Source organism: Plecotus auritus (assembly GCF_963455305.1).
Source record: "Plecotus auritus genome assembly, chromosome: 1".
NCBI classification, from domain to species: domain Eukaryota; kingdom Metazoa; phylum Chordata; class Mammalia; order Chiroptera; family Vespertilionidae; genus Plecotus; species Plecotus auritus.
Window position 1 is genome coordinate 112,373,751 of NC_137770.1, and position 23,584 is coordinate 112,397,334.

General features: G+C 39.3%; 1 protein-coding gene across 2 annotated transcripts in view; it reads left to right on the forward strand.

The window, feature by feature from the left end:
- The window catches only part of CCNY (cyclin Y), a gene marked incomplete at its 5' end in the record, with an annotated part of 221,320 nt that overhangs the window by 72,448 nt on the left and 125,288 nt on the right, over positions 1 to 23,584 (forward strand). Inside the window, one exon of one of the 2 annotated variants that reach the window (XM_080645034.1) lies at positions 17,904 to 17,978. The exons of the other annotated variant lie outside the window; for it this stretch is intronic. Coding sequence (XP_080501160.1) covers positions 17,904 to 17,978 — 75 coding nt within the window. The remainder of the gene's footprint in view (positions 1 to 17,903; positions 17,979 to 23,584) is intronic. 2 annotated transcript variants of the gene reach the window in all.

Below are 23,584 nucleotides of genomic sequence, written 5' to 3' on the forward strand. Positions count from 1 at the left end.
ATCATTTTCACATTTCAAAAGGATATCCTTTTTGAAAAGGGAAAATGATGTAAGGTTTTCATAAATGATGTAAGGTTTTCATATATCTTACCTAATAATAGACAAATATGTAAATTGACCGTACCTCTGCTACGCCCACCAGCCAATCAGGAGGGAATATGCTGTGGGTGACCAGCTAAGAATAGCATGTGGAAAGGGACATTTTACCCAGAGATTTTCAGAAGGTCCTGATGTTACTGAAAACTTTTTCTGAATGAACTGTACTCTTTCTCTGGATACAGTAACCATTGAAGGGCTACATTTTAATGAACTCTCTTGGACATTCTAATTATGGTAAAAAATATACCTCTTTTCCCTCACGAGGTGAAAACATCCCTGAAATTAAAATTAATCATTGGTAACATTTTTCTCTTTTTAAGGGGCAGGTCCTTATATCATGCAAACAAGTAACATTTCCTGTTTTCAACATAGTTGCATTGATTGGCCAAAATTAAAAATAGAAAGTAGGGGTATATTATTGATCTTGGATTTCTTGGAATGCTGAGAAAAATTTCGCGTTAAAAATCAAATTTCATCAAACCTGGCAGATTGCAGTAGGAAAAAAATGGGACAAACGTGAATTTCTCCTGTCCCATTTTCTAGCACAAGGATGCCTGCTACTCTAGGGTTCTGCTTCCACTTTCCATCACACATTTAGAAGAAAATGCTCTCTGGGGGTGCTGTGAACTAAGCCAGCTTAGTGGGACACCCCATGCCTGGGGCACCTCTGAATCTTGGCGCCTCCATTTACTGGCATTGGGAACTGGGGAAGGTGCACAGTGCATCCTTAACATCTCAGGAGCACCAACAAACCTAGCATTCCTCTGGCTCACCCTGCAGTCGTTGGCTCCCTGCCCTAACTCTTGCTGTTTCACAGGGTCTTAAAAGGAGATGAGCCAGGACTAGTGCTGAGCCTATGGCTTTGGCATATTTTTATTGAACACTATTTATTGGTTTAACATACCAGGAAACTTCAGTGACTCTTTAAAGGCCCTAGTAAAATCTGGCCTTATTTTTCTCTCAGAGTCATGATTGATACCATTATAATAAACCCAGTTATTAATAACTGAAAAGGAGCAAAGGGAAGGCCAAATTTTATAGGCATTAATTTAAGCAGCTTTGCCAGGAAACTGCAATTTAGACACATGCCCAGTAAAGTCTGGGTGACATGGGGAATGTACTTGTCAGTCACACCTGGGAACAGATCATTGGCCATAGTAGGTGTGGCCACTGCAAGCTCAGTAAGATTTGAGACACTTAAACTCCTAAACAAAGGAGTTCTCTCTCTTGCTCTCTTGGGACTCTTGTTGCAGGGGGGCATGCTCTTTTGGCTCCTCATCATCTGCCCAAGTGATCCATAGCCATGTGGACCCCACACACAATGAACTGCAACTAGACTAATGCTGTATCTATCAGACTGATTGCACGATGGAATGGAAACTTTGGACACTGGCTTTGCTTCTAGCTCTGCTGAACCCCCAGCTGCACATTCTCAGTTCTCCCTATCTGATCAGGGCACTCAAGCAGAACGATTCAGGACTGCATGTCTATTGTGCTAAGCTAATTGCCTTATCATTGATTCAGCTTTAGAAAGAAAATGGACTGTTTAAACATTTTTTTGTTTTAATTCAGGTTTTATTAAAATGGCAGCAGATCTTTTTTTCTGGGTGCATTTTATTTTATTTTTTAATGTATTTTTTATTGTTAATAGTATTACAGATATTCCCCATTTTGTCCCCCTGCTCCCAGCCCTTATCCACCCCTCAGGTCTTCACTACTCTTTTCCCATGTCCATGGGCTATGCATATAAGTATATAAATTCTTTGGTTAATCTCTTCTCGTCTCCCCCAACCCCATGTCGAGGTATCTCAGTCTCTTCCATGCCTCCTTGCTTCAGGTCTTATTTTGTTGGTCACTTCATTTTGTTTTTTAGATTACACAAATAAGTGAGATCATGTGATATTTGTCTTTCTCAGTTTGGTTTATTTCACTTAGCATAATATTTTCCAGGGCTATTCATGCTGTCGCAAAAGATAAGAGCTCCCTCTTTTTTACAGCTGAATAGTATTCCATAGTGTAAATATCTCACATCTTTTTTATCTATTCATATACTAATGGGCACGTGGGCTGTTCCCAAATCTTAGCTATTGTAAATAATGCTGCTATGAACATTGGGGTGCATATATTCTGTATTTTTTGGGGGGCGGGATTTTAGGATATATTCCCAGAAGTGGGATTGCTGGGTCAAACAGAAGATCCATTTTTACTTTTTTGGAAAAACTCCATACTGTTTTTGATAGTGGCTGCACCAATCTGCATTCCCATCAGCAGTGAACCTAGTGTTCCCTTTTCTCTACATCCTCACCAGCACTTGTTGTTTGTTGATTTTTTTAATGCTCATTCTGACAGGTATGAGGTGATATCTCATTGTGGTTTTAATATGCATTTCTCTGATGATAGTGACTGATCATTTGTATGATCTCTTTGGATAAATGTCTATTCCAGGTCTTCTGCCCATTTTTAAATTGGATTGTTTATCTTCTCTATTCGCCATTTGTATGCTCTCTTTGGATAAATGTCTATTCAGGTCTTCTGCCCATTTTTAAATTGGATTGTTTATCATTTTTTGCTGAGTTGTATGAGTACTTTATATATTTTGGATATTAATCCATTATCAGATGTATCATTGGCAAATATGTTCTCCCATTAAGTGGGTTCTCTTTTCAATTTGATGGTGGTTTCTTTTGTGGTGCAAAGCTTTTTATTTTGATGTACATTGCTGGTTTGGTGGTTATGTACTCCTTTTACCTCTTTTTGTCTGCAAAGCTTTTTATTTCCCTTAAGTTTTAATAATAGCCTCGCTGGAGTAGTCTTGGATTTCGGCCCTTGCTTTTCATTACCTCAAGTACTTCATGTCACTCCCTTCTGGCTTGAAGTGTTTCCCTTGAGAAGTCAGTTAACATTTGGGAACTCATTTGTATGTAATTTTCTCTCTCTCTCTTGCTGCCTTTAAGATTTTTTTCTTTCTCTTTAACATTTGCCATTTTAATTATGATGGGTCTAGGTGTGTGTCTTTTTGGGGTCATCTTGATTGGGTCTCTGAGCCTCTTGTGTGGCATTTTCCTTCACTATGTTGGGGAAGTTTTCTGTCACTATTTCTTTAAACAGTTGCTTTCTTCCTTGCTCATCCTTTGCCCCTTCTAATATTCCTGTATTGTGGATGTGTTATGTTTCCTGTTGTCCCAGAGCTCCCTTAAGCTATCTTCCTGCTTTTTAATTCTTATTTCTATTTGCTGCTCTAATTGGTTATTTATTTCTACGTTGTCTTCCAAATCACTGATTTGGTCTTTTGCTTCATCCAACCTACTTTTAATTCCTTTCATTGTGTTCTTCATGCAGATATGTCATTCTTCATTTCTGTCTGGTTCTTGTTAATGGCCTCTATTTCCCTTCTCATGCTGCTGTAATTTGCACTAAGTTCCTTAAATATCTTTATAACCATTGCTTCCTAATAGGTTGCTTGCCTCCATCTCATTTAGTTTTTTTTCTACAGATTCCTTCTTTTCACTCATTTGGTGATTGTTTCTTTGTCTTGCCATTTTACTAGATGTATCAGTTAATAATGCAGATTTTTTTCAATAGCTGGAGTTACACATATGTTGATATATATGTGATTTGATATGTATGCTATTTTGTTGTATTGGCAACAAGCTTCAAAACTTCATATGTCAAATTTTCTGAAGGTGTTAACAGCATAGATATTTTTAAACTTAAAAATGTCTAATTTCATGCCAAAAAAAGAGCATTTGTGGGAAGTTTTAATTCATTATTTTGAAGAAAAGTGCTGCTGAATACTTTGGGAAGCTTATGGTGAACATGCTCCATCTCAAGATACTTGTGAACGCTGGTTTAAACACTTTAAAAGTGATGATTTCGATGTGAAAGACAGAGAACGTCCAGGTCAACCGAAAAAGTTTGAAGACCAACAATTACAAGCATTATTGTTGAAGATGCATGTCAAACACAAAAACAACTTGCAGAAAGATTAAACATTGCTCAGCAAACCATTTCCGATCGTTTACAAGCAATGGGAAACATTTTAAAGGAAGGAAAATGGGTGCCACATCAACTGAATGAAAGACAAATAGAAAACCAAAAAGTCATCAGTAAAATGTTGCTTCAGTGGCATGAAAGTAAGTCTTTTTTGCATCGAATTGTGACTGGCGATGAAAAGTGGATTTATTTTGAGAATACCAAATGCACAAAATCATGGGTTGATCCATCGACTGCAAGGCCAAATCGATTCGGAAAGAAGACAATGCTCTGCATTTGGTGGGATCAGGAAGGTGTGGTGTATTATGTGCGTCTAAAACCAGCTGAAACCGTTAATACTGATTGCTACTGACAACAAATAATCAATTTGAACCACGTTTTGATTGTGAAACGACCAGAATGTTCCAGAAGACACAGCAAAGTAATTTTGCTTCTTGATGACGCACCATCATACTCTTCAATACCAGTTAAAGACACATTAAAAGATCTTGCCTGGGAATTATTAACCCACCCGCTGTATTCTTCAGACCTTGCTCCTTCAGATTACCACTTGTTCCAGTCGATGGCACATGTACTTTCTGAGCAGCACTTCAAAACATATGAAGAAGTGGAAAATTGGATCTCTGAATGATTTGCCTCAAAACAAGGATGGTATTCACACATTACCTGAGATGTAAGATGGGGGAAATGTGTAGCTAGCGATGGACATTACCTTGAATAAAGCACTTTTGATGTTTCTCTTGAAATTATCGTGTTTTCTTTGATTACAAAATCTACATTATTAACTTGTACACCTGGTAGCTGTATTTCTATATCTGCTTCTATGTATTAGATACAACTTCTGTGCCTCAAAATATTCGTGGGATGGCCTTATGTGGAAGGTGTCTTGAGATGTCCAGTGGTGTAGCCTCTTTGTTCACCTGAGCTGGATGCTCTAGGAATGCCCTTGTGTGGTTGTTTGGGTTCTCCTGTTGTAATTGGGTCTTGATTTTTGATGTCTCATTTGTGGGAGGGATCTCCCCTCTGACTTACTGCCAGTGAGGTTCAACCCCAATGTATTCCTGGCAGCTGTCCAGTGGTCAGGGACTCCTTAGCCCAGAGGCTGGGTCTGCCTTGAGTCTCAGATCTTGATTGACCCTGTTCTGGGCTGTACTTCATTCCCACATGGAGCTAATCCTGTGGATGTCAGCTTGCTGGCTTTTGCCTTGCTGAGCAGTCTGGGATGGTGTCTATGGCAGGGACCTAAACTGCTGTTTCTGACTAATTATATCAGGCAAAGACTCAAAGCCTCTAGAGAACCGCCTTTGTCTGCAGACTGATTAAATTCAGTCTGGAGTGTCCTCAAGCAATCATCCACAGTTGGGGTGAGAGTTTTTCCAACAGGCTGGGACAATTGCTTCTGACTGGAGGTAATTGTTATTCTCAGCTCTTAATGGGCCTCAAAAACTCCACATGGTAGGGCAAGGGATCTTCCCATAGGGTGGGTCAGCTGTCTCCCCACCCCCCAGGCAAAAATGGCAGGATAGCACAGGTTTGCCTGAGAAAGATGACCTACACAGCATAAGGAAATGACTTAGCATAGGACACTGGGGTGTCTGTCTTCGGGGTTCTATCCCGGGATCCCCCACCCTGGCTTATGTTTATATAGCTTCAGTCCACTCTGCCCTCCCTCTGCTGGAGCACCAGTTGAGGGGCTGAACACAGAATTTTGTTCGTTGGCCCTTTAAGAGGGTGCCTGCATTTCTAGCCATCTCTGGCAGACAATTGTCCTGCTGCTTTCCATTACCAGATATTATGTGGGCACCTTTCTCAGTTCTGGTGCTCTCTCCTGGGGTGGCCAGCTTGAGAATTAGATCACAGAGTTCTCAGTGGAAACTCCCCACAGCTGAGATTTCTCTCTGGAACTTCAGCTGCTGTCTGTGGGAACCTGGCCAGCCCTTTCTCATCTCCACCCTTCCTACCAGTCTCTATGTGGTCTCCACTTTCTGTCCTTGGTTATCAGGGTTATCTCCAGCTAGTCCTCAGTTCATTTTCAGGGTGGCTCTTCTGTGTTTTAGTTGTAATTCCAGTTTGGTCCTGGGAGCATGTCTGTGAGCTTCCACTTCTGTGCCACTTTTCAGCAGATCATCTTTGATGGCAGGATTCTGAAGCACATTCATTTGGATCTTCTAGAGTCGATTTTCTGAATGCAAATCTTGTGCATCTGGCTGCCTATTATCCATCCCTCTGAAAAGGCTTAATTAAAATCATGCCCTAACCGGTTTGGCTCAGTGGATAGAGCATCGGCCTGCAGACTAAAGGATCCCAGGTTTGATCCCGGTCAAGGGCATGTACCTTGGTTGCGGGCACATACCCAGTAGGGAGTTTGCAGGAGGCAGCTGAATTGATGTTTCTCTCTCATCGATGTTTCTAACTCTCTATCCCTGTCCCTTCCTCTCTGTAAAAAATCAATAAAATATATTTAAAAAAATTAATAAAATCAGAACAGCTGTGTTAGTAGTTGCTGCATCTTAGGTTTTTATCATCAGTTACATATTGGCCACTGTATTCCCTTCTTTGTATTTGTCAGAATGTTTGAAAGGCAAGTTGTAGTTATATATTGAAGTAGGAGGTAAATTCTAGATTTAACTTTCTTTTAAAAAAAAGTTCTGTATTAGGTCTGAAAGTGAGTAAAATGCTAATAGATGATTATCTGATTTGCAGACATTACTCTGAATCTGACTTCCAGAAATGCTCTAGAACAGTGGTTCTCAACCTTTCTAATGCCGCGACCCTTTAATACAGTTCTTCATGTTGTGGTGACCCCCAACCATAAAATTATTTTCGTTGCTACTTCATAACTGTAATTTTGCTACTGTTATGAATCGTAATGTAAATATCTGTGTTTTCCAATGGTATTAGGCTCTACAGCAGCAGTTCTCAACCTGTGGGTTCCATCTCACAGGTTGAGAACCGCTAGCAGGGTTGCCTAAGACCATTGGAAAACACAGATATTTATATTACGATTCATAACAGTAGCAAAATTACAGTTACGAAGTAGCAACGAAAATAATTTTATGGTTGGGGGTCACCACAACATGAGGAACTGTATTAAAGGGTCGCCGGCATTAGAAAGGTTGAGAATCACTGCTCTAGAATGACATATATGGGCCAAAAACGTAATCTTCAGATTCTGTGGGATATAAATGGCTGTAGAAAGAGGTTTAGTTTTTCGGCTTTCTCTGTCATCTGTTAGTATTATGCTGTCTGATTCAAGTAGTGAGCCAGTTATTTTTTTAAAAACATTAAATGTTTTGGAGGGAGAAACCAAGATGGCGGCATAGGTAAACACCTAAACTGCTGCCTCGCACAACAATTTCAAAACTACAACTAAAAGACAAAACGGACATCATCCAGAAACACAGGAAGGCTGGCTGAGTGGAAATTCTATAACTAGAAGGAAAGAGAAAAGCACACTGAGACTCAGAGGAGCTGCAGAAGGCAGAGGTATGGAGGCGCGTGCGCGGAGAGGGCTGGCAACTGCGTACGTGGCTGGCTTTCTCAATCAGGAGGGAGACAAAAGCTGCTCTGAACTCCAGTTCTGGGCGAGACCCTGGGGACCCAGACTCTTTTGGGGAGAAACTGGACTGTCTGGCAGTGGGCAAAACTCGAGGGCGGCTTTCTCTCAGAGGTGCTTGCAGTGATTATCACAGGACACTGAGATCCAGGGGCCTCTTAGGGCAGGGCTGACAGGAAGCCATTGCTGTCTGCTCCGCCCTGAGACTCTGCCCCATTCAAGCTGAGCACAGAGGCTCTTGCAAGTCTTCTCCCATAAGGGTGTCTCCAGCACAGAAGTTCTCCCAGCGTAGACACAGATGATCCTCACAGCCAATTGGCCTGGAGGTCAATTCCTCCTAGTGATACCAACAACAATCAAGGCTTAACTACAACAAGACTGTGCACACAGCCCACAAAGGGGTGCACCAAGAGTGTCCACCTCAGGTAACTGGGGAGGCTGAGCCACTGGGTCCTATAGGACACCTAGTACACAAAGCCACTCTATCAACTCAGGGAAGCATCCAGAATGCGGAGACAAAGAAACAGGTCACAAATGAAAGAAATGGAGGAAAGCAAACGACTGGTTATAGAGTTGAAAACCACGGTTATAAGGTTCTTCAAGAAATTTCTAGAAAAGGCTGATATATTTAGCGAGACCCTCGAGGATATGAAAAACGACCAACTAGAAATTAAGCATCATTGACTGAAATAAAAAATAATATACAGAGATCCAACAGCGGACTAGAGGATCGCAAGAATCAAGTCAAAGATTTGAAATACAAAGAAGCAAAAAACACCCAACCGGAAAAGAAAAAAGAAAAGAGAATCCCAAAATATGAAGATAGTGTAAGGAGCTTCTGGGGCAACTTCAAGCATACTAACATCAGAATTATAGGGGTGCCAGAAGAAGAGAGAGAACAAGATACTGAAAACCTATTTGAAGAAATAATGACCAAAAACTTCCCCCACCTGGTGAAAGAAATAGACTTACAAGTCCAGGAAGTGCAGAGAACCCCAAACAAAAGGAATCCAAAGAGGACCACACTAAGACACATCATAATTAAAATGCCAAGAGCAAAAGACAAAGAATATTAAAAGCAGCAAGAGAAAAACAGTTAGTTACCCATACGATTGTCAGCTGATTTCTCAACAGAAACTATGCAGGCCAGATGGGAGTGGCAAGAAATATTCAAAGTGATGAATAGCAAGAACCTACAACCAAGAATACTCTACCCAGCAAAGCTATCATTCAGAATTGCAGGTGAGATAAAGAGCTTCACAGATAAGAAAAAGCTAAAGGAGTTCATCACCACCAAATCAGTATTATATGAAATGCTGAAAGGTATTCTTTAAGAAGAGAAGGAAGAAGAAAAAGGTAAAGATAAAAATTATGAACAACAAATAGATATCTATCAACAAGTGAATCTAAAAATCAGGTGAATAAAAAATCTGCTGAACAGAATAAACTGGTGAATATAATAGAATCAGGGGCATAGAAAGGGAGTGGACTGACAATTCCCAGGGGAAAGGGGTATGGGGGCGTGCAGGAAGAGACTGGACAAAAATCGTACACCTATGGATGAGGACAGTGGGGGCGGTAAGGGCAGAGGGTGGGGTGGGAATCGGGTGGAGGAGAGCTATGGGGGAAAAAAGAGGAACAATTGTAATAATCTGAACAATAAAGATTTATTAAAAAAAACTTCCAAAAAAATAAATGTATTGGAGTAACATTGGTTAATAACATATAAATTTCAAGTGTACAACTTTATATATAATACAACATCTTTATACTTTGTGTGTGCTCAGTACCTGAAGCCTAGCCTTCTTCTGTTACCAGAGTTCCCTCTGACCCAACTCCCTGCCCCCACCCTATTCCCTTCTGGTATCCACCATCCTGTTGTCTGTATCTATGAGTTAGTATTTTTTGTTCATATATTTGTTTTATATTCCACATAATGAGTCAGATCATATGGCTTTATCCTTTTCCATTTGAAAACCTTGGGTTGTGTACCATAGTGTACTTATTTTCTACTGTAGCTGCCTTGACTAGGTTTCTCACATATTTTTCCCACTGTATTTGTTCTGAGTTATATGTACTGTTTTTCCATCTTTGATGTGATATCGTCTTATAATCTTATTTCATTTTTAAATTTGGTTTATTTAGTTTCTTTGTGTGCTTTCAGATAATTTCTGATTATATATCTATGATTTCAGTTTTTAGAGCTTTGTGCATGTGTTTTGGATGTTGCCTGTCACTGAAACCTGGTGTTGACTGCCTTATTTCAGTCTGGTGTATAATCAGTGTTCCTTTTCTTGTCTCTTGGTTTCTGGAATCTCCTGGTCATTTTCTACACAGGTCTCTGTTGCATAGACTCCCTACCTGTTCTTTCTTGGGGGTGGGAGGCAAGTTTTGATGGATGATGTGCCTTGCTAGAAGTTAGTAGTAATTGGATCATAAATTATCTTTATATTGGATCCTGCACATTTGTTTTACTTTAATCCAATTTTAGACTTTTTAGCTTTCTTATACGGAAATCATAAGTGCAAAAATATGAGTTGGATTTTCTCTGAAATTTTTTCTGCCTGTTATTTTTACAAAATTTTTTTTTGTTTCTCTTTTTCCTTTTTTTGAAGGGGTAGATACAGAGTAGGACATGATATATATGTTTTTTGTTTTAAAAAGATTGAAAGCATAACCTTACTCCCTACAAGGAAAAGAGTGGTGTTTTGTATAATGCTAGGGAGTTAGTTTCTGTAAACTGCTCCTTGCTGGCTGCAGTGAGCTTTGGGGGATAGGTCCCAGCATTGGCTGTATACTTAATTACTGGTTACTGTGATAAAATGGCCCTTCCTCCCTCTTTTAAGATTGAAGAGAATCTCAGGTGTCTTTTGCTATCACAGTTCTTTGTAATTTTCTTTCCTGAATTCAGTTGTTCCAGCTCATACAGAGTTTATTAAAGGTTTTGGATTGTGGATGTTATTAATTATTGAAGAGAAATTTTAATTAGGTATATTACTCATTCATTCCTCCCTTATTCAGCAGATATTTGTTAAGTGTTCTGGATGGAGAGATTGCACAGTGAACATTATAGTAGGGAGTGAAAGCAAACAACAAAGCAAAGTGCTGTCATCTTACTCATTGTCTCTTGTGTGTAGCCTCCACTGTCTAGAAGGCAGGACATGTGGGGAGTGTAACCAGAACCTATCCTAAAATCTGTGCTCTGAAATTCTAAACCAGTGCTCCCCAGCCTGGCTGTGACCTTGTTCATTAGGGATTTCTACCTTCAGGGAATCAGCACTCTGGTGGAGGGGAACCACTGCCCTTGGCTCCTTCCTACCCTCATGTTCCTTCTTTGCATCCAGTTCTAAACAGGGGAAATGGTTTCTTCTCTCAGCCCTTAGTGAGTAAAAACAGAAAATGGAGAGGTGAGAGTGATGACCCCACATGGGTGGGGAGAAGAGACAGCAAAGTCAAAGTGAGAAATAGAAACTGCTTAGTCAGTCATCTCATGACCTTGAGGCTGAGCCACATAGAAGAGAACAAATTCTGTTTGATCCATCACATTTTATTAAAGAAGTTTTATTCTAATTTATTGTTAAAGTTTTTGTTTAGAAGAGTGTAAAATTAGATGAAATTTGCTCAAATGAGATTCCTCAATTAAATGCAGAGAGTTGCAGGCTCACTGTGAGGCAGAGCTGAGAAGAGGCTCCTGGGCCAGTGCTGTGAGCAGAGGCTACAGAACCTCCTAGGCACTGCAACGAGGCAGGGCCACGGTCTCTAGGGGTTTTAGGAAGTAATATGGTTGAAGAGTCTGTTTTTTTGAGAGAGGGTCTGGAAGGATAGTGCTGTGCAGTCTCTAGCTCCTACCCCAGCTTAGCCCTTGAGAGCCTGCTCCTATCATAACTTGCCTGGAGTCCGAGGAATTGGCAGATCTCAGTATACCCATTATTAACCAGACATATATTGGTTGACCACCTTCATGGGTTCACATTGTACTGCATACTGTGTGTGTGGAGGCAGGGGGTGGGGGTACGTTACACCAAGTTTAATAAGTGTAGTTAGTTAACTCATCTCCCAGTTCCTAAAGGATAAAAGAAATTAAGGAAAAATAAGAGGGATTACTGGTTGAGGTTCATATATTGTTGGAGCTTAAAACAACTGCCAGTCTGGAATGAAGAAACAAAAGCTATGTAAATTCTTATGCCCCCAAAGCTTTAGGTGTTCTGTTGCCTGCTTATGGAGCTGTAGGTGACATTAACATAGAATCTTCTCATGCCAGAGGTGTTTCCTGGGTGACATTGCATTGTGCAGTGGGAGAATGCCTTTTTCTGCCCACCATTTGTAGCTGTGTGAGTTTGGGAATGTTCTTTAATTTCTCCAGTCCTCATTTAAAAAAACATATTTACAATGAGGATAATCATAACAACTTTCAAGGTTATTGTGGGGAATTGGACTTCATGTAGGTGAAATGCCTGGTACAATCAGTGCTTGGTAGATAGCATATACTCAGTAAGTATCAAGCTGTTGTTATAAACATGATTTGAGCAAATGGAAGAGGAAAGGGAGAATACCTTTAGCAGAAGCTCAGGGAAATGATCAGTATGAAATGTTTTTGAAATACATTTGTTGTTTTTCTGCTTTATTACATAAAGTTTTTTAAAGTGTCATTTGAATATGGAATCATAATAATAAGACATGGTACAGTACCATAATACTCCTTAAATTCAGTTATTTGCTCAATTTCACCAGATCAGTTTCACTTGTCTTATTTGTTATTTAGTCATTTATTGAGCATACATGATAGAGAAAGCTCTTTGCTAAGCACTCTAAGGTGTATTAAGATGAACAAGATACAGTATTTGTTATTAGAAGAACTTGTATGTGGAGGTTGGGCTCCAACATCCAGTTATGGTAAGCAAGGAAGGAATGTGAAGAGTAGGAGATAGTAGCATGGGTGGATGGTGCTGATTGTAGACTGAACCAACCTGAAATCCTGACTTAGGACCTGGATAGTTCCCAGGCCTACCAGGGGCCTGGCTACTGCTTTCCTGGTTATAGAAACAGGAGGAAAGACCTTTCACATCCTGTACTTGAGTTTTTGATGATGGTGACAGTGAAGAAGCACTTTCTTTAGGTTGATTCTGCAGCATTTTGGAGAGGACCACCTGGTGAGAATTTGATGTGAAGATCTCTTGTTGCCCTTTCTTATGTTGCATATTCTTTGTGGCAGGTATGTGCTTTCAGTGATTTTTTTTGTGTGTGTGTGTGTGTGTGTGTGTGTGTGTGTGTGTGTGCGCTTGAAAGTGGAAATAATGTCTGATTTGTTATTGGGCTATCTCAGTGTTAGTAACTTCCCTTGTCCCTGCTGCTATTCAATCTAGCCTGCTTCTAAAATGCATAAGTAAATCTTTCTGTGAACTGTATTTCCTTGGTGTTTTTATGTTTTTATCCACATTACACCCCAGTCCCCTCACTCTTTACCTTACTTAGATGTAAGTTGTTTCACAATACTCCCCAAACACAAAGCATTTGTTTGAATGGTGACCATACCCCAAGTAACTGGGTACTGGAGTTTTTTCCTAACTCTAGAAAATCAAATCTTTATTTCTCAGCCACAAACTTGCAGAGGTAGATTGAATAGGAATTTTTATGATTAAATATGAATATTATTATAAAGTAATAAAACATTTTTCACTAAAATAACAACATATAGCACGTTTAGATCCAAAGAAACAATGCTTTTTTTCCAGCAGTCACATTAAGTGGAGCTTTTTTTGCATGCCTCTTCTGGAGTGGCATTAGAGCTGCTTTACCAGCAACATAGGATCCCCGTCTTGTGACTGGATAGTTTTGTTCACTACTTTTCTCCCACATTTTCACTCCTTAAGATCTCCTCCATTTACTAGTAGCTTCTTCTCATCCTGCCCTCAGCCCTTTATTGTTGCTTTGCCATTGTGGCCTGAGAGGATGGTAAGAAAGGGGCCTTCCAAGAACCCTTGAAAAACTGGAGACTCTGACGCCCAGAACCAGGATGAGGGTCATTCTGAACCTAAGAGGAAGCAGTTAACCACATACTGCACATGGCACACTTATACCTGTCCCTTTCAAAGTAATTCGGTTGGTGATGGATTGAAAAGCCACCCACCACAGGGATTAGAAGCACCAGCCATTTCCCACACCAGCATCCTGCAAGTCAGAGACCAGCTGTGTGTAGGTCCTTTGTGTGCTCCTGTCAGGAGGGCCCTGTTACCAGGTACCCCCTCCCCATTTGCCTTTTCCTGCTGCTTCCTATGGAGAAGGCATTCCTCAGTGTTCTTTTGTATATCAGCTACATTATTACTTATCAGGGACATTTGGGGAAATTGATACAAAATAAGGTAATTCTGATGGTAAACTGGGATTTCTGCACGTTGAAAGCGAAGGTTTGTCCATCTTTTCACAGAGGCAGGTTCCTTGTCTTCATGGCTTCTAAGTGACTCCCTTCATTAGAGGAATTCAAGCTAGGGTTTTGCATTATTGAATCTTACAGAAGAAAGAACCAGGGACTTTTTAGTGATAGGATTCTAAAGAGGCATAAGCTGGTGGAGGGCAATGAATAATCAAACCCTGGCAGCACCAAGATTAGAAAGGAAGGGGGGAATCAGTGGAGCTATGAGATTACAATTTGAAACAAATGACATCATCTATCAAGACCTTGGAAAGTACTGTACATATGGAGCAGAATTTTAAATAACTAAAATGATTAAATTTGGCAGCACTTCCTTAACTTGGAGAGAAAAGGCAAAAAATATCAAAAGCTCCTTTGGGATTTATGAATATAAACAAATGATAAGGAAAACTTCCAGAGCTGAAAAAAAATTTTTAAAATATATTTTTATTGATTTCAGAGAGAGGAAGGGAGAAGAGAGAGATAGAAACACCAATGATGAGAGAGAATCATTGATCGGCTGCCTCCTGAATGCCCCCCCACTGGGGATCAAGCCCACAAACCAAGGCATGTGCCCTTGACTGGAATCGAACCTGGGACTCTTCAGTCGACAGGCTCTATCCATTGAGCCAAACCAGCTAGGGCTGAAAATTTTTTGTTATTTGCTAGAAAATAAGCAGTTGTAAGCCTCATTTGGGATATAAATTCATGTTATGGGCTGCCTCTTCTCTGATCATCAACAAAGAAAATAAATCATGAGAGGTCATGAGTGACACACTGTCATTGGAAGTTCCAGAAAAGCTGCAGGCAGGCACTGCTGCCCTGGCTGGAAGCCTCCACTGTGCTAGGTGGTAACAGGCTATCCTGTTTGTACTAGAGAGAAAGGGTTGAGAAGCAGTTTAAGGCATTGGCACAGCTGTAAATGTATGGGGTGTAACTGAATTAACAGGAGGTAAGTTAAACCCAGCAGCGTATCTGCCTCCGTGGGTCATCCCTGCTCCCTCCCTCCTCTGTACTTAATCTCTGTGCATAGCCCCATTGCCAACCACCAGATGTCATCCTTGTCTGCCTCTTGTCTTTGTGCTTTGCCTAGTATAATTTCATCCCTTAGTATAATATCTTCATGTCCATCTACTTCTCTCAGCTACCTTCCCTCCCGCATGGATTATGGCCACAGTTTCCTCCTTGATAACCTGTACTCCAGACTTGTCCTCCTTTGGTTCATTCCCCCCCACATGCAGCCATGATGGTTTTTCTTAAGTGTGTTTGATCATGTCACTCCACTCCTTTAATAATTCCCTGGTCCCCTTGAGATAAAAATCCCCACCCTTCCCTGAAGTTTTTCTCACCACTTCCTCTCTTATATATTCTACTGTGTGTCTTAAAGGCCGGGTTCGATCTCTTTCTCTCAACTTTCTGTCTTTGTTATACTAGTTCTTCTGCCTAAATCAGCAGTCACCAACCTTTTGGACCTCACGGACCATCAGTGATCCAGGGACCACCAGTTGGCATCTGCTGTTCCAAAGGTTTCCTTAAACCAGCGGTTGCCAACCTTTTGGACCTCATGGACCACCAGTGGTCTGCGGACCACCGGTTGGTGACTGCTGGCCTAAATACCTTTCCTTGCCTCCCCTTTAGCTTGGCTAACTAACCTGTTCTTATAGCAAGTCTTAGCTCTCTCCTTGGTTCTCCCATAGCATTTGTTTGTGCCAACTGACTTGTCTGCTTCACACTCCAACCCAGACTTGAAACAATGGATGGTCACAGGGCCATATACTGTTGCATTTCCTGTGCAGAATACCTGCATGAGTTGATTCACAATAAAAACTTATTGACTATTGAATTAAGTAGTGATAGGGGACTCAAATGTCTCTTTACTGGTTTTCAGGGTGTCATACTTTTTAGTTGTGTACAATTGCAGATTTGATCAATATTGTCTATACTTAAAAAACCTGGTTATTTGCCTGGTATTCAATATTAATGATCCAAGAGATTCTTTCTTTTTGAATTAGTGTATATTTGAGTTAATGGTTGATCCTTGCCAGTTTTTCTTTTTCCTTTCCTTAAGTTGTTGAGAAGAGCTACTTCAGTTGATCATTCTTTTCTCATTATTCAGCTTATTTGTCAAATACTGTTGAACATTTGAACCATTGGAAAACACAGATATTTACATTACGATTCATAACAGTAGCAAAATTACAGTTATGAAGTAGCAACGAAAATAATTTTATGGTTGGGGGTCACCACAACATGAGGAACTGTATTAAAGGGTCACGGCATTAGAAAGGTTGAGAAAGATGCAGGCTCCTCCCTGGCTCTGGCCCTGGTCGGGGCGCATGCAGGAGGCAACCAGTCAATGTGTTTCTCTCACATCGATGTTTCTCTATGTCTTTCTTCTCTCTTCCACTCACTCTAAAAGATCAATGGAAAAATATCCTTTGGGTAAAGATTAACAAAAAACAAAAAAACAAACCAAAACAAAAAAACCCCAATGCCTTTAGCTGTGAGACTATAGTATACTATATGCAGTTTTAATAGTTGTCCTAGAAGCACCAGATAATTGAAATAGCATAAGATTCAATAGGTGTTTCTTTAATGAAGCACCCAATAAGAGGCCAGGAGCTATAGTACAGTGAGTCATTGGCTGATGTAGGAAAAATTGCCTCACTGCAAAGGCATGTTGAGGATAAGTCTAGGTGTTGCCTCTGGTGTATATATGATTGTCCTTGTCTTTTCTTTCCTTAGGTATTTCTTTATAAGTTGTTGAACTCAAAATAGTTTTCATTCTGTTGCTGGAAGCTGATTTTAAGATCATTCTGACTTTTTAATGATTTCGGTCTTTCTTTCCTCCCCTAACTTAATTCTTTTGTTTTTCTTACTCAGTCTTTCCTTATGGAATCTCTTTCTCTCTTTTTTTTTTTTTACTGGAAAAATTCTTCTATTATGGAATTCTAAATTGTTATATAATTTACAAGTCTATACATGCCCTTGGAAATTGTTCTAAGGCAGTGATTATAAAACCAAATGCCCATAGGGGTAGGAATGTCCGAAAGTAAGGAGCAACACCTGATGAGTGTCAGGGAAGTGAGAGGGGCAACCACTAGGGACTGGAACCTTAGGATCTACCTGCAGGGGCTGGCAGCTGCTGCATTCCTGCAGATTATGACCATTGGGGTGGGGGCCTGGTGCTGCCAAATGATCTGATTTCTCAAAAGAAACTGGAAATACGGATTTTTTTCTTTGTAGTATGTTTGAAAATGTAAAAATTATATATGTTTACTTAAATTAAAAAAAATTTGTAGGGATCAAACAAAACATGTCCATGTCCCAGATTATGCCCACAAAAAGGTCAGTTTATAGTCTTTGCTCTAAAGGATGTTTTGCTTTTTTCAGAAATTAACACTATTAATGAAGGAGAGTGTGTGGGTGCTAATGTGTCTTAAAGCTGGCTGGGTTTTATTTTTTTTTAATCACCTTTAGCAAGGAAATATTACTCACTTAACTGTAGAATTTTGATGAGTTAGTTATAGCACAAACTCTTTAACTGCATGTTATAATGTCTTGTTATTTTATAGTAGCTCAGGTACAGAGCATACTTTAAAAAAGACAATGGAGTTTTAGGCTAATGGATCTCCAGCCAAGTGCCTAATTTTGATGTATGACTTTGTCTTAATTTCTAAACAAAAGTGTTCTCAATTGAATCTAGAAGAATCTATAAACACAATAACTGTAGGATTTTTTCCAGAATCCTTGACCATATTAGCAATATAAGGTTGAAAAAATTAATCTTGACTCTACTTAGTTATCAGATGGATATTCATGTATTTTCTTTTTCTTTCTTTAAAGATTTGAACATGGAATTCAATCCTTCAGACCATCCTCGAGCCAGCACAATATTTCTCAGTAAATCTCAGACAGACGGTAGGTCGCTAATTTATGTTTTTTTTTCCTTTCAAAAAAAGCAAGGCCCATGTTAATAAGTAGTGTAAGTTTTCATTTCCCACTAGAATCCTTTGAAATGACCCTCCCCAAATATATTGTTTGATGGTAGTTCTCTTGGGGTTTCTTTCTTTTGTCTTAAGTTATATTTTTAGAATTTTCTATTTGAAGCAATGTTGCCAATCAGCTGTGAACATTCTGTGTCAGTAGTTTTCTATCCTGAAAGTCAGAAATTTTTCTTTAAGAATTGATATCTGCATAAATTCTCTAAAGATCAGAAGCATTGGTTTATTAGATGGTATGTAAAAGAAAGCAAAATATGTTTTATCCCAGGTGTGTGTGGAATTTCTCCTGAATTATTTTTTTCTTCTCTTTCCAGTACCAGCTTATCTCACTTTTCCCTGGCCCTTAGCTACAAAGGAGAGATAAAACTTATACAGTGAACATAAATCTTCTAATTTGGATTCCTATAGAAAAGAGTAGCAGGAGAAAGGTGTTACATGATGATATTGTGACCAGATGTTATATTACAACTAGAGGCCCTGTGCACGAAATTTGTGCAAGGGGCTTGGCCCTCACAGCCGTGGCAGCTTGCCTCGGCCCTTGCAGCCAAGCCCTCGAAGCCCCGGCTTTGTCCGTGATGTCTGGTCTAATTAGCATATTACGCTTTTATTATTATAGATAGAGTCCTGTGTGATTCTATCCCTGACTTGGCAAATTGCTAAGCTTTAATTTAGAGAAGGTCCTCAATTGACTAGAAAATAATTTAACATATTTAAGACAGTAAGTTCATTATAGGAATTGATAACTCCTCAATAATGATTAGGTAATAATTTTGATATAATGCTGATATAATATTGGTGATCTTTAGTTAAGCAGACCACTGACTTGATTTGAGACAACTAGGTATATTATTTTTTTAAAAAAATCAATGTTTTTAAGAGAAAGAATAAATCATTGTACACTTTTTAAAAATATATATATATATTTTATTGATTTTTTACAGAGAGGAAGGGTGAGGGATAGAGAGTTAGAAACATCGATGAGAGAGAAACATCGATCAGCTGCCTCCTGCACACCTCCCACTGGGGATGTGCCCGCAACCAAGGTACATGCCCTTGACCGGAATCGAACCTGGGACCCTTCAGTCCGCAGGCTGACGCTCTATCCACTGAGCCAAACCGGTCAGGGCCATTGTACACTTTAAATACTTGTGAAGCTTTGAATGTATTGCGGGGGATAAAAACAAAACTTTGTTTTCTTGGCCTGGTAAAGTGGAAAGCCATTGAAAGAAGGGTAGGATATGGCAAGAGAAGGAAAGTGACAGTGGGGATGAGGGCTTGGGACGATGAAAAACGAGAATTAACATTTTTTTACACTTAATATTAGTGCTGTGAAAACCAGCTACAGGATTGACATACTTTTGGGTTTGGTTCTTCCAGTGAATTCAGGGTGCAAACCCACATCATTCTGAAATTGTTCTGATTAGATTTACATGAAATTGCATTAGAGCCTCTAAGTTGGTAACACATGCCTTGATCATCATGGTAAAAGGAAATTCAACAATTATCTGACCTAACAGAAGGATTGCTCTAAAAGGAGGTCTCATTTCACTCCTTTTTTTTCTGGAGCATAAGGGATCAATTCTTCTCACCCTTCTATTCATTGCTTCAATTGTTCTTTAAATGCTGGAACTTTCCATTCAACATGTAAAACGATTTGAGTCTTACAGGTTAAACACAATAAAATGAACAATAACCAACACCTTCCTAAAGTGTTCCTCTCTACTGTTCTGCTTAGTGACAGCATACCATCTCTACTTTTTCTCTTTCCATTCAGTATTCCACAGGTGACTTCTTTTCAGTCACTATTCTGTGCAGGATATGTTGTTCTAAGGTTGCCTAAAAGACCTTTTGCCTCCTTTAGCTCTTGAATGCTCACGGCACTTGCTGCCATTGGCTAGTCCTTCTCCTTTGGCTTCCTATTATCAAACAGGCCAATTTGCTGAAAATAAGTCCATATAATTGCTTTACGTTTTAAAATAGGTAAATTTGATAACTTTAGTGGTTTAATTCTTTGGTAAATTAATTGATTGCTAGAGAATTGACTATTTGGGAAATTTGTCCTGAGAACTTCTCCTTTTCTTAAAAAAAAAAAAAAAAATGGTTGATACTCTTACAAAGGTTCCCCATTTCCCCCTCCTTTACTAACTCCACCCAGACATAACCTCCATACCCCCCAGTCTTCACCACATTATTATATGTGTTCATGATGGGCTGTTATGCATATATGCATATCTCTTCTTTGGCTAATCTCTTCCAGTCTCCTCACCACCACACTCCTCTCTGAGGTCTGTCAGTCTGTTTCATGTGTCCATGCTCTGGTTCTATTTTGTTCATTAGATTCTACATATAAGTGAGATCGTATGGTATTTGTCTTTCTTTGATTGGCTTTTTTCACTTCCCATAATACTCTCCAAGTATATCCACGCTGTCACAGAGGTAAGGGTTTCTTCTTTTTTACAGCCTCATAGTATTACATTGTATAAATGTACACATTTTTTTTTTAATCAAATCATCTATTGATGAGCACTTGAACTGTTTCCAGAACTTGGCTATTATAAATAACTTGGGGGATCGAACCTGTAACCCAGGTATGTGTCCTTAACTAGAAGTCGAACCCACCACCCTTCTAACCACCGAGCAAAACCACCCATTGCCTTTGCCCATTTATTATTTGGATTCTATGTTTTCCTGGTGTTGAGTTGTATAAGTTCTTTATATATTTTGGAAAATAACCCCTTACCAGATGTATCACTGGTGAATATGTTCTCCCATACAGTGGGTTCCCTTCTCATTTTGTTGATGGTTTCTTTTGCTCTGCAGAAGCTTTTTAGTTTGATGTAGTTCCCATTGTTTATTTTTTCCCGTTGATTCTCTTACCCTAGGAGATATATCAGCAAAAATGTTGCTACAAGAGATGTCTGAGATTTTACTGCCTGTGCTTTCTTGTAGGATTTTTATGGCTTCATGACTTACAATTAAATCTTTTATCCATTTTGAGTTAATACCTGCATATGGTGGTCTAGTTTTGTTTTTTGCATGTACCTGTCCAATTTTCCCAACACCATTTATTGAAGAGACTGTCTTTACTCCATTGTATGCTCTTGCCTACATTGTCAAAAATTAATTGATGATAAAGACATGGGTTAATTTCAGGGCACTCTGTTCTCTTCCATTGACCCATCTTCCTGTTCTTATGCCAGTACCAGGCTGCTATGGTTACAATGGCCTTGTAGTATATATAGTTCAGCGGTCGCCAACCTTTCAGACTTCACGGACCACTAGTGGTCCGCGGACCACTGGTTGGCGACCACTGGTATAGTTTGATGTCAGGTATTGTGATACCTCCAACTTTGTTCTTTTTTCTCAAGATTGCTAAGTCTATCCGGGATCTTTTGGAGTTCCATATAAATTTTACATCTTGCCCAAACCGGTTTGGCTCAGTGGAAAGAGCGTCGGCCTGCGGACTGAAGGGTCCCGGGTTCGATTCCGGTCAAGGGCATGTACCTTGGTTGTGGGCACATCTCCAGTGGGAGGTGTGCAGGAGGCAGCTGATCGATGTTTCTCTCTCATCGATGTTTCTAGCTCTCTATCCCTCTCCCTTCCTCTCTGTAAAATATCAATAAAGTATATTTTAAAAAAAAAAGTTAAAAAAATAAATAAATAAATTTTACATCTTTTATTAAATTTTTGTTTTGTTGCAATAATAAATGGGATTGTTTTCTTAATTTCTCTTTCTGAGGGTTTATTACTGGTGCATAAACATGCTACTGATTTCTGTATATTAATTTTGTATCCTGCTACTTTGCCAAATTCATTTATTAGATCTATTAGTGTTTTGGTGGAGTTTTTACAGTTTTCTGTGTACAGCATCATGTCATATGTAAATAATGACAGTTTTACTTCTTCCTTTCCAATTTGGATGCCTTTTTTTTCTTCTTTTTATCTTATCACTATGGCTGGGACTTCCAGTAATGTGTTGAAAAAGAGTGGTGAATGCCGAAGCCGGTTTGGCTCAGTGGATAGAGCGTCGGCCTGCGGACTGAAGGGTCCCGGGTTCGATTCCGGTCAAGGGCATGTACCTTGGTTGCGGGCACATCCCCAGTGGGAGGTGTGCAGGAGGCAGCTGATTGATGTTTCTCTCTCATCGATGTTTCTAGCTCTCTATCCCTCTCCCTTCCTTTCTGTAAAATATCAATAAAATATGTTAAAAAAAAAAAGAGTGGTGAAAGCAGACATCCCTGTCTTGTTCTGAGCTTAATGGAAACACTTTTATTTTTTGCCTATTGAGTATGATGTTTTCATATGTGACCTTTATTATGTTGAAATATTATCCCTCTATTTCCACATTGCTGAGTTTTTATCATAAACTACAGGCCCGATGCATGAAATTCGTGCATGGGCCTTGGTCCCAGCCCTCAAACACTGCATGGCCATGGTAGGAGGCCTCTGCCGCCTCTGTCTCGGCCCCGGCCTGCTGCGGTTTTGTCTGGAAGGAAGGGCATCCAGTCTAATTAGCATATTACCCTTTTATTATTATAGATGGGTGCTGGATTTTTTCTAATGCTTTTTCTGAATCTGCTGATATGATCATGTGATTTTTATCCTTCATTTTGCTTCTGTGATATATCACATTTTTGATTTGTGAATATTGTACCAACCTTGCATCCCAGGAATAAATCCCACTTGCTCATTGTGTATGCTCTTTTTAATATATTGTTGGATCCGATTTGCTATTATTTTGTTGAGCAATTTACTGTGTATGTTCATCAGGGATTTTGGTGTAGAGTTTCTTTCCTTGTAGTGTCTTCATCTGCTTTTGGAATTAGGATAGTGCTGACCTCATAAAGAGTCAGAAAGTCTTTCCTCCTCTTGAGTTTTTTTGGAATAGTTTGAGGAAAGTGTTAGTTCTTCTTTGAATATTTGGTAAAATTTGCCTATGAAGCCATCTTGTCCAGGACTTTCGTTTTTTGGGAGTTTTTTGATTACTGATTGAATTTCATTAGTTTTTATTGGTCTATTCAGGCTTTCTGATTTTTCCTACTTTAGTTTTGGAAAAGTATATATTTCTAGGAATTGGTTCTTTTCACCCAGGTTTCCAATTTGTTGGCATATAGTTATTTATATTATTTTCTTGCAATTTTTTGTATTTCTGTGATGTTAGTTGTTATTTTGCCTTTTTCATTTCTGATTTTATTTATTTGTGTCCTTTTTCTTTGTTTCTTAATGGGTCTCGCTAAAGGCTCACCAATCTTACTTATCTTTTTAAAGAAGCAGTTCTTTGATCTTTTGAAAAAATTTTTTCAGTCTCTATATTTTCTGCTCTGATTTTTATTTTCTTCCCTTCTACTTACTCTGGGCTTTTCTTGTTGTTCTCTTTCTAATTCTGTTAGTTGTATGGTTAGTTTATTAGAGATTTTTCTTGTTTCTTGAGATAGGCCGGTAGTGATACGAACTTCCCTTTGAGGTTTGCTTTTGTTGTTTCCCATAGATTTTGTGTTGTGTGTTCATTTTCATTTGTTTCCA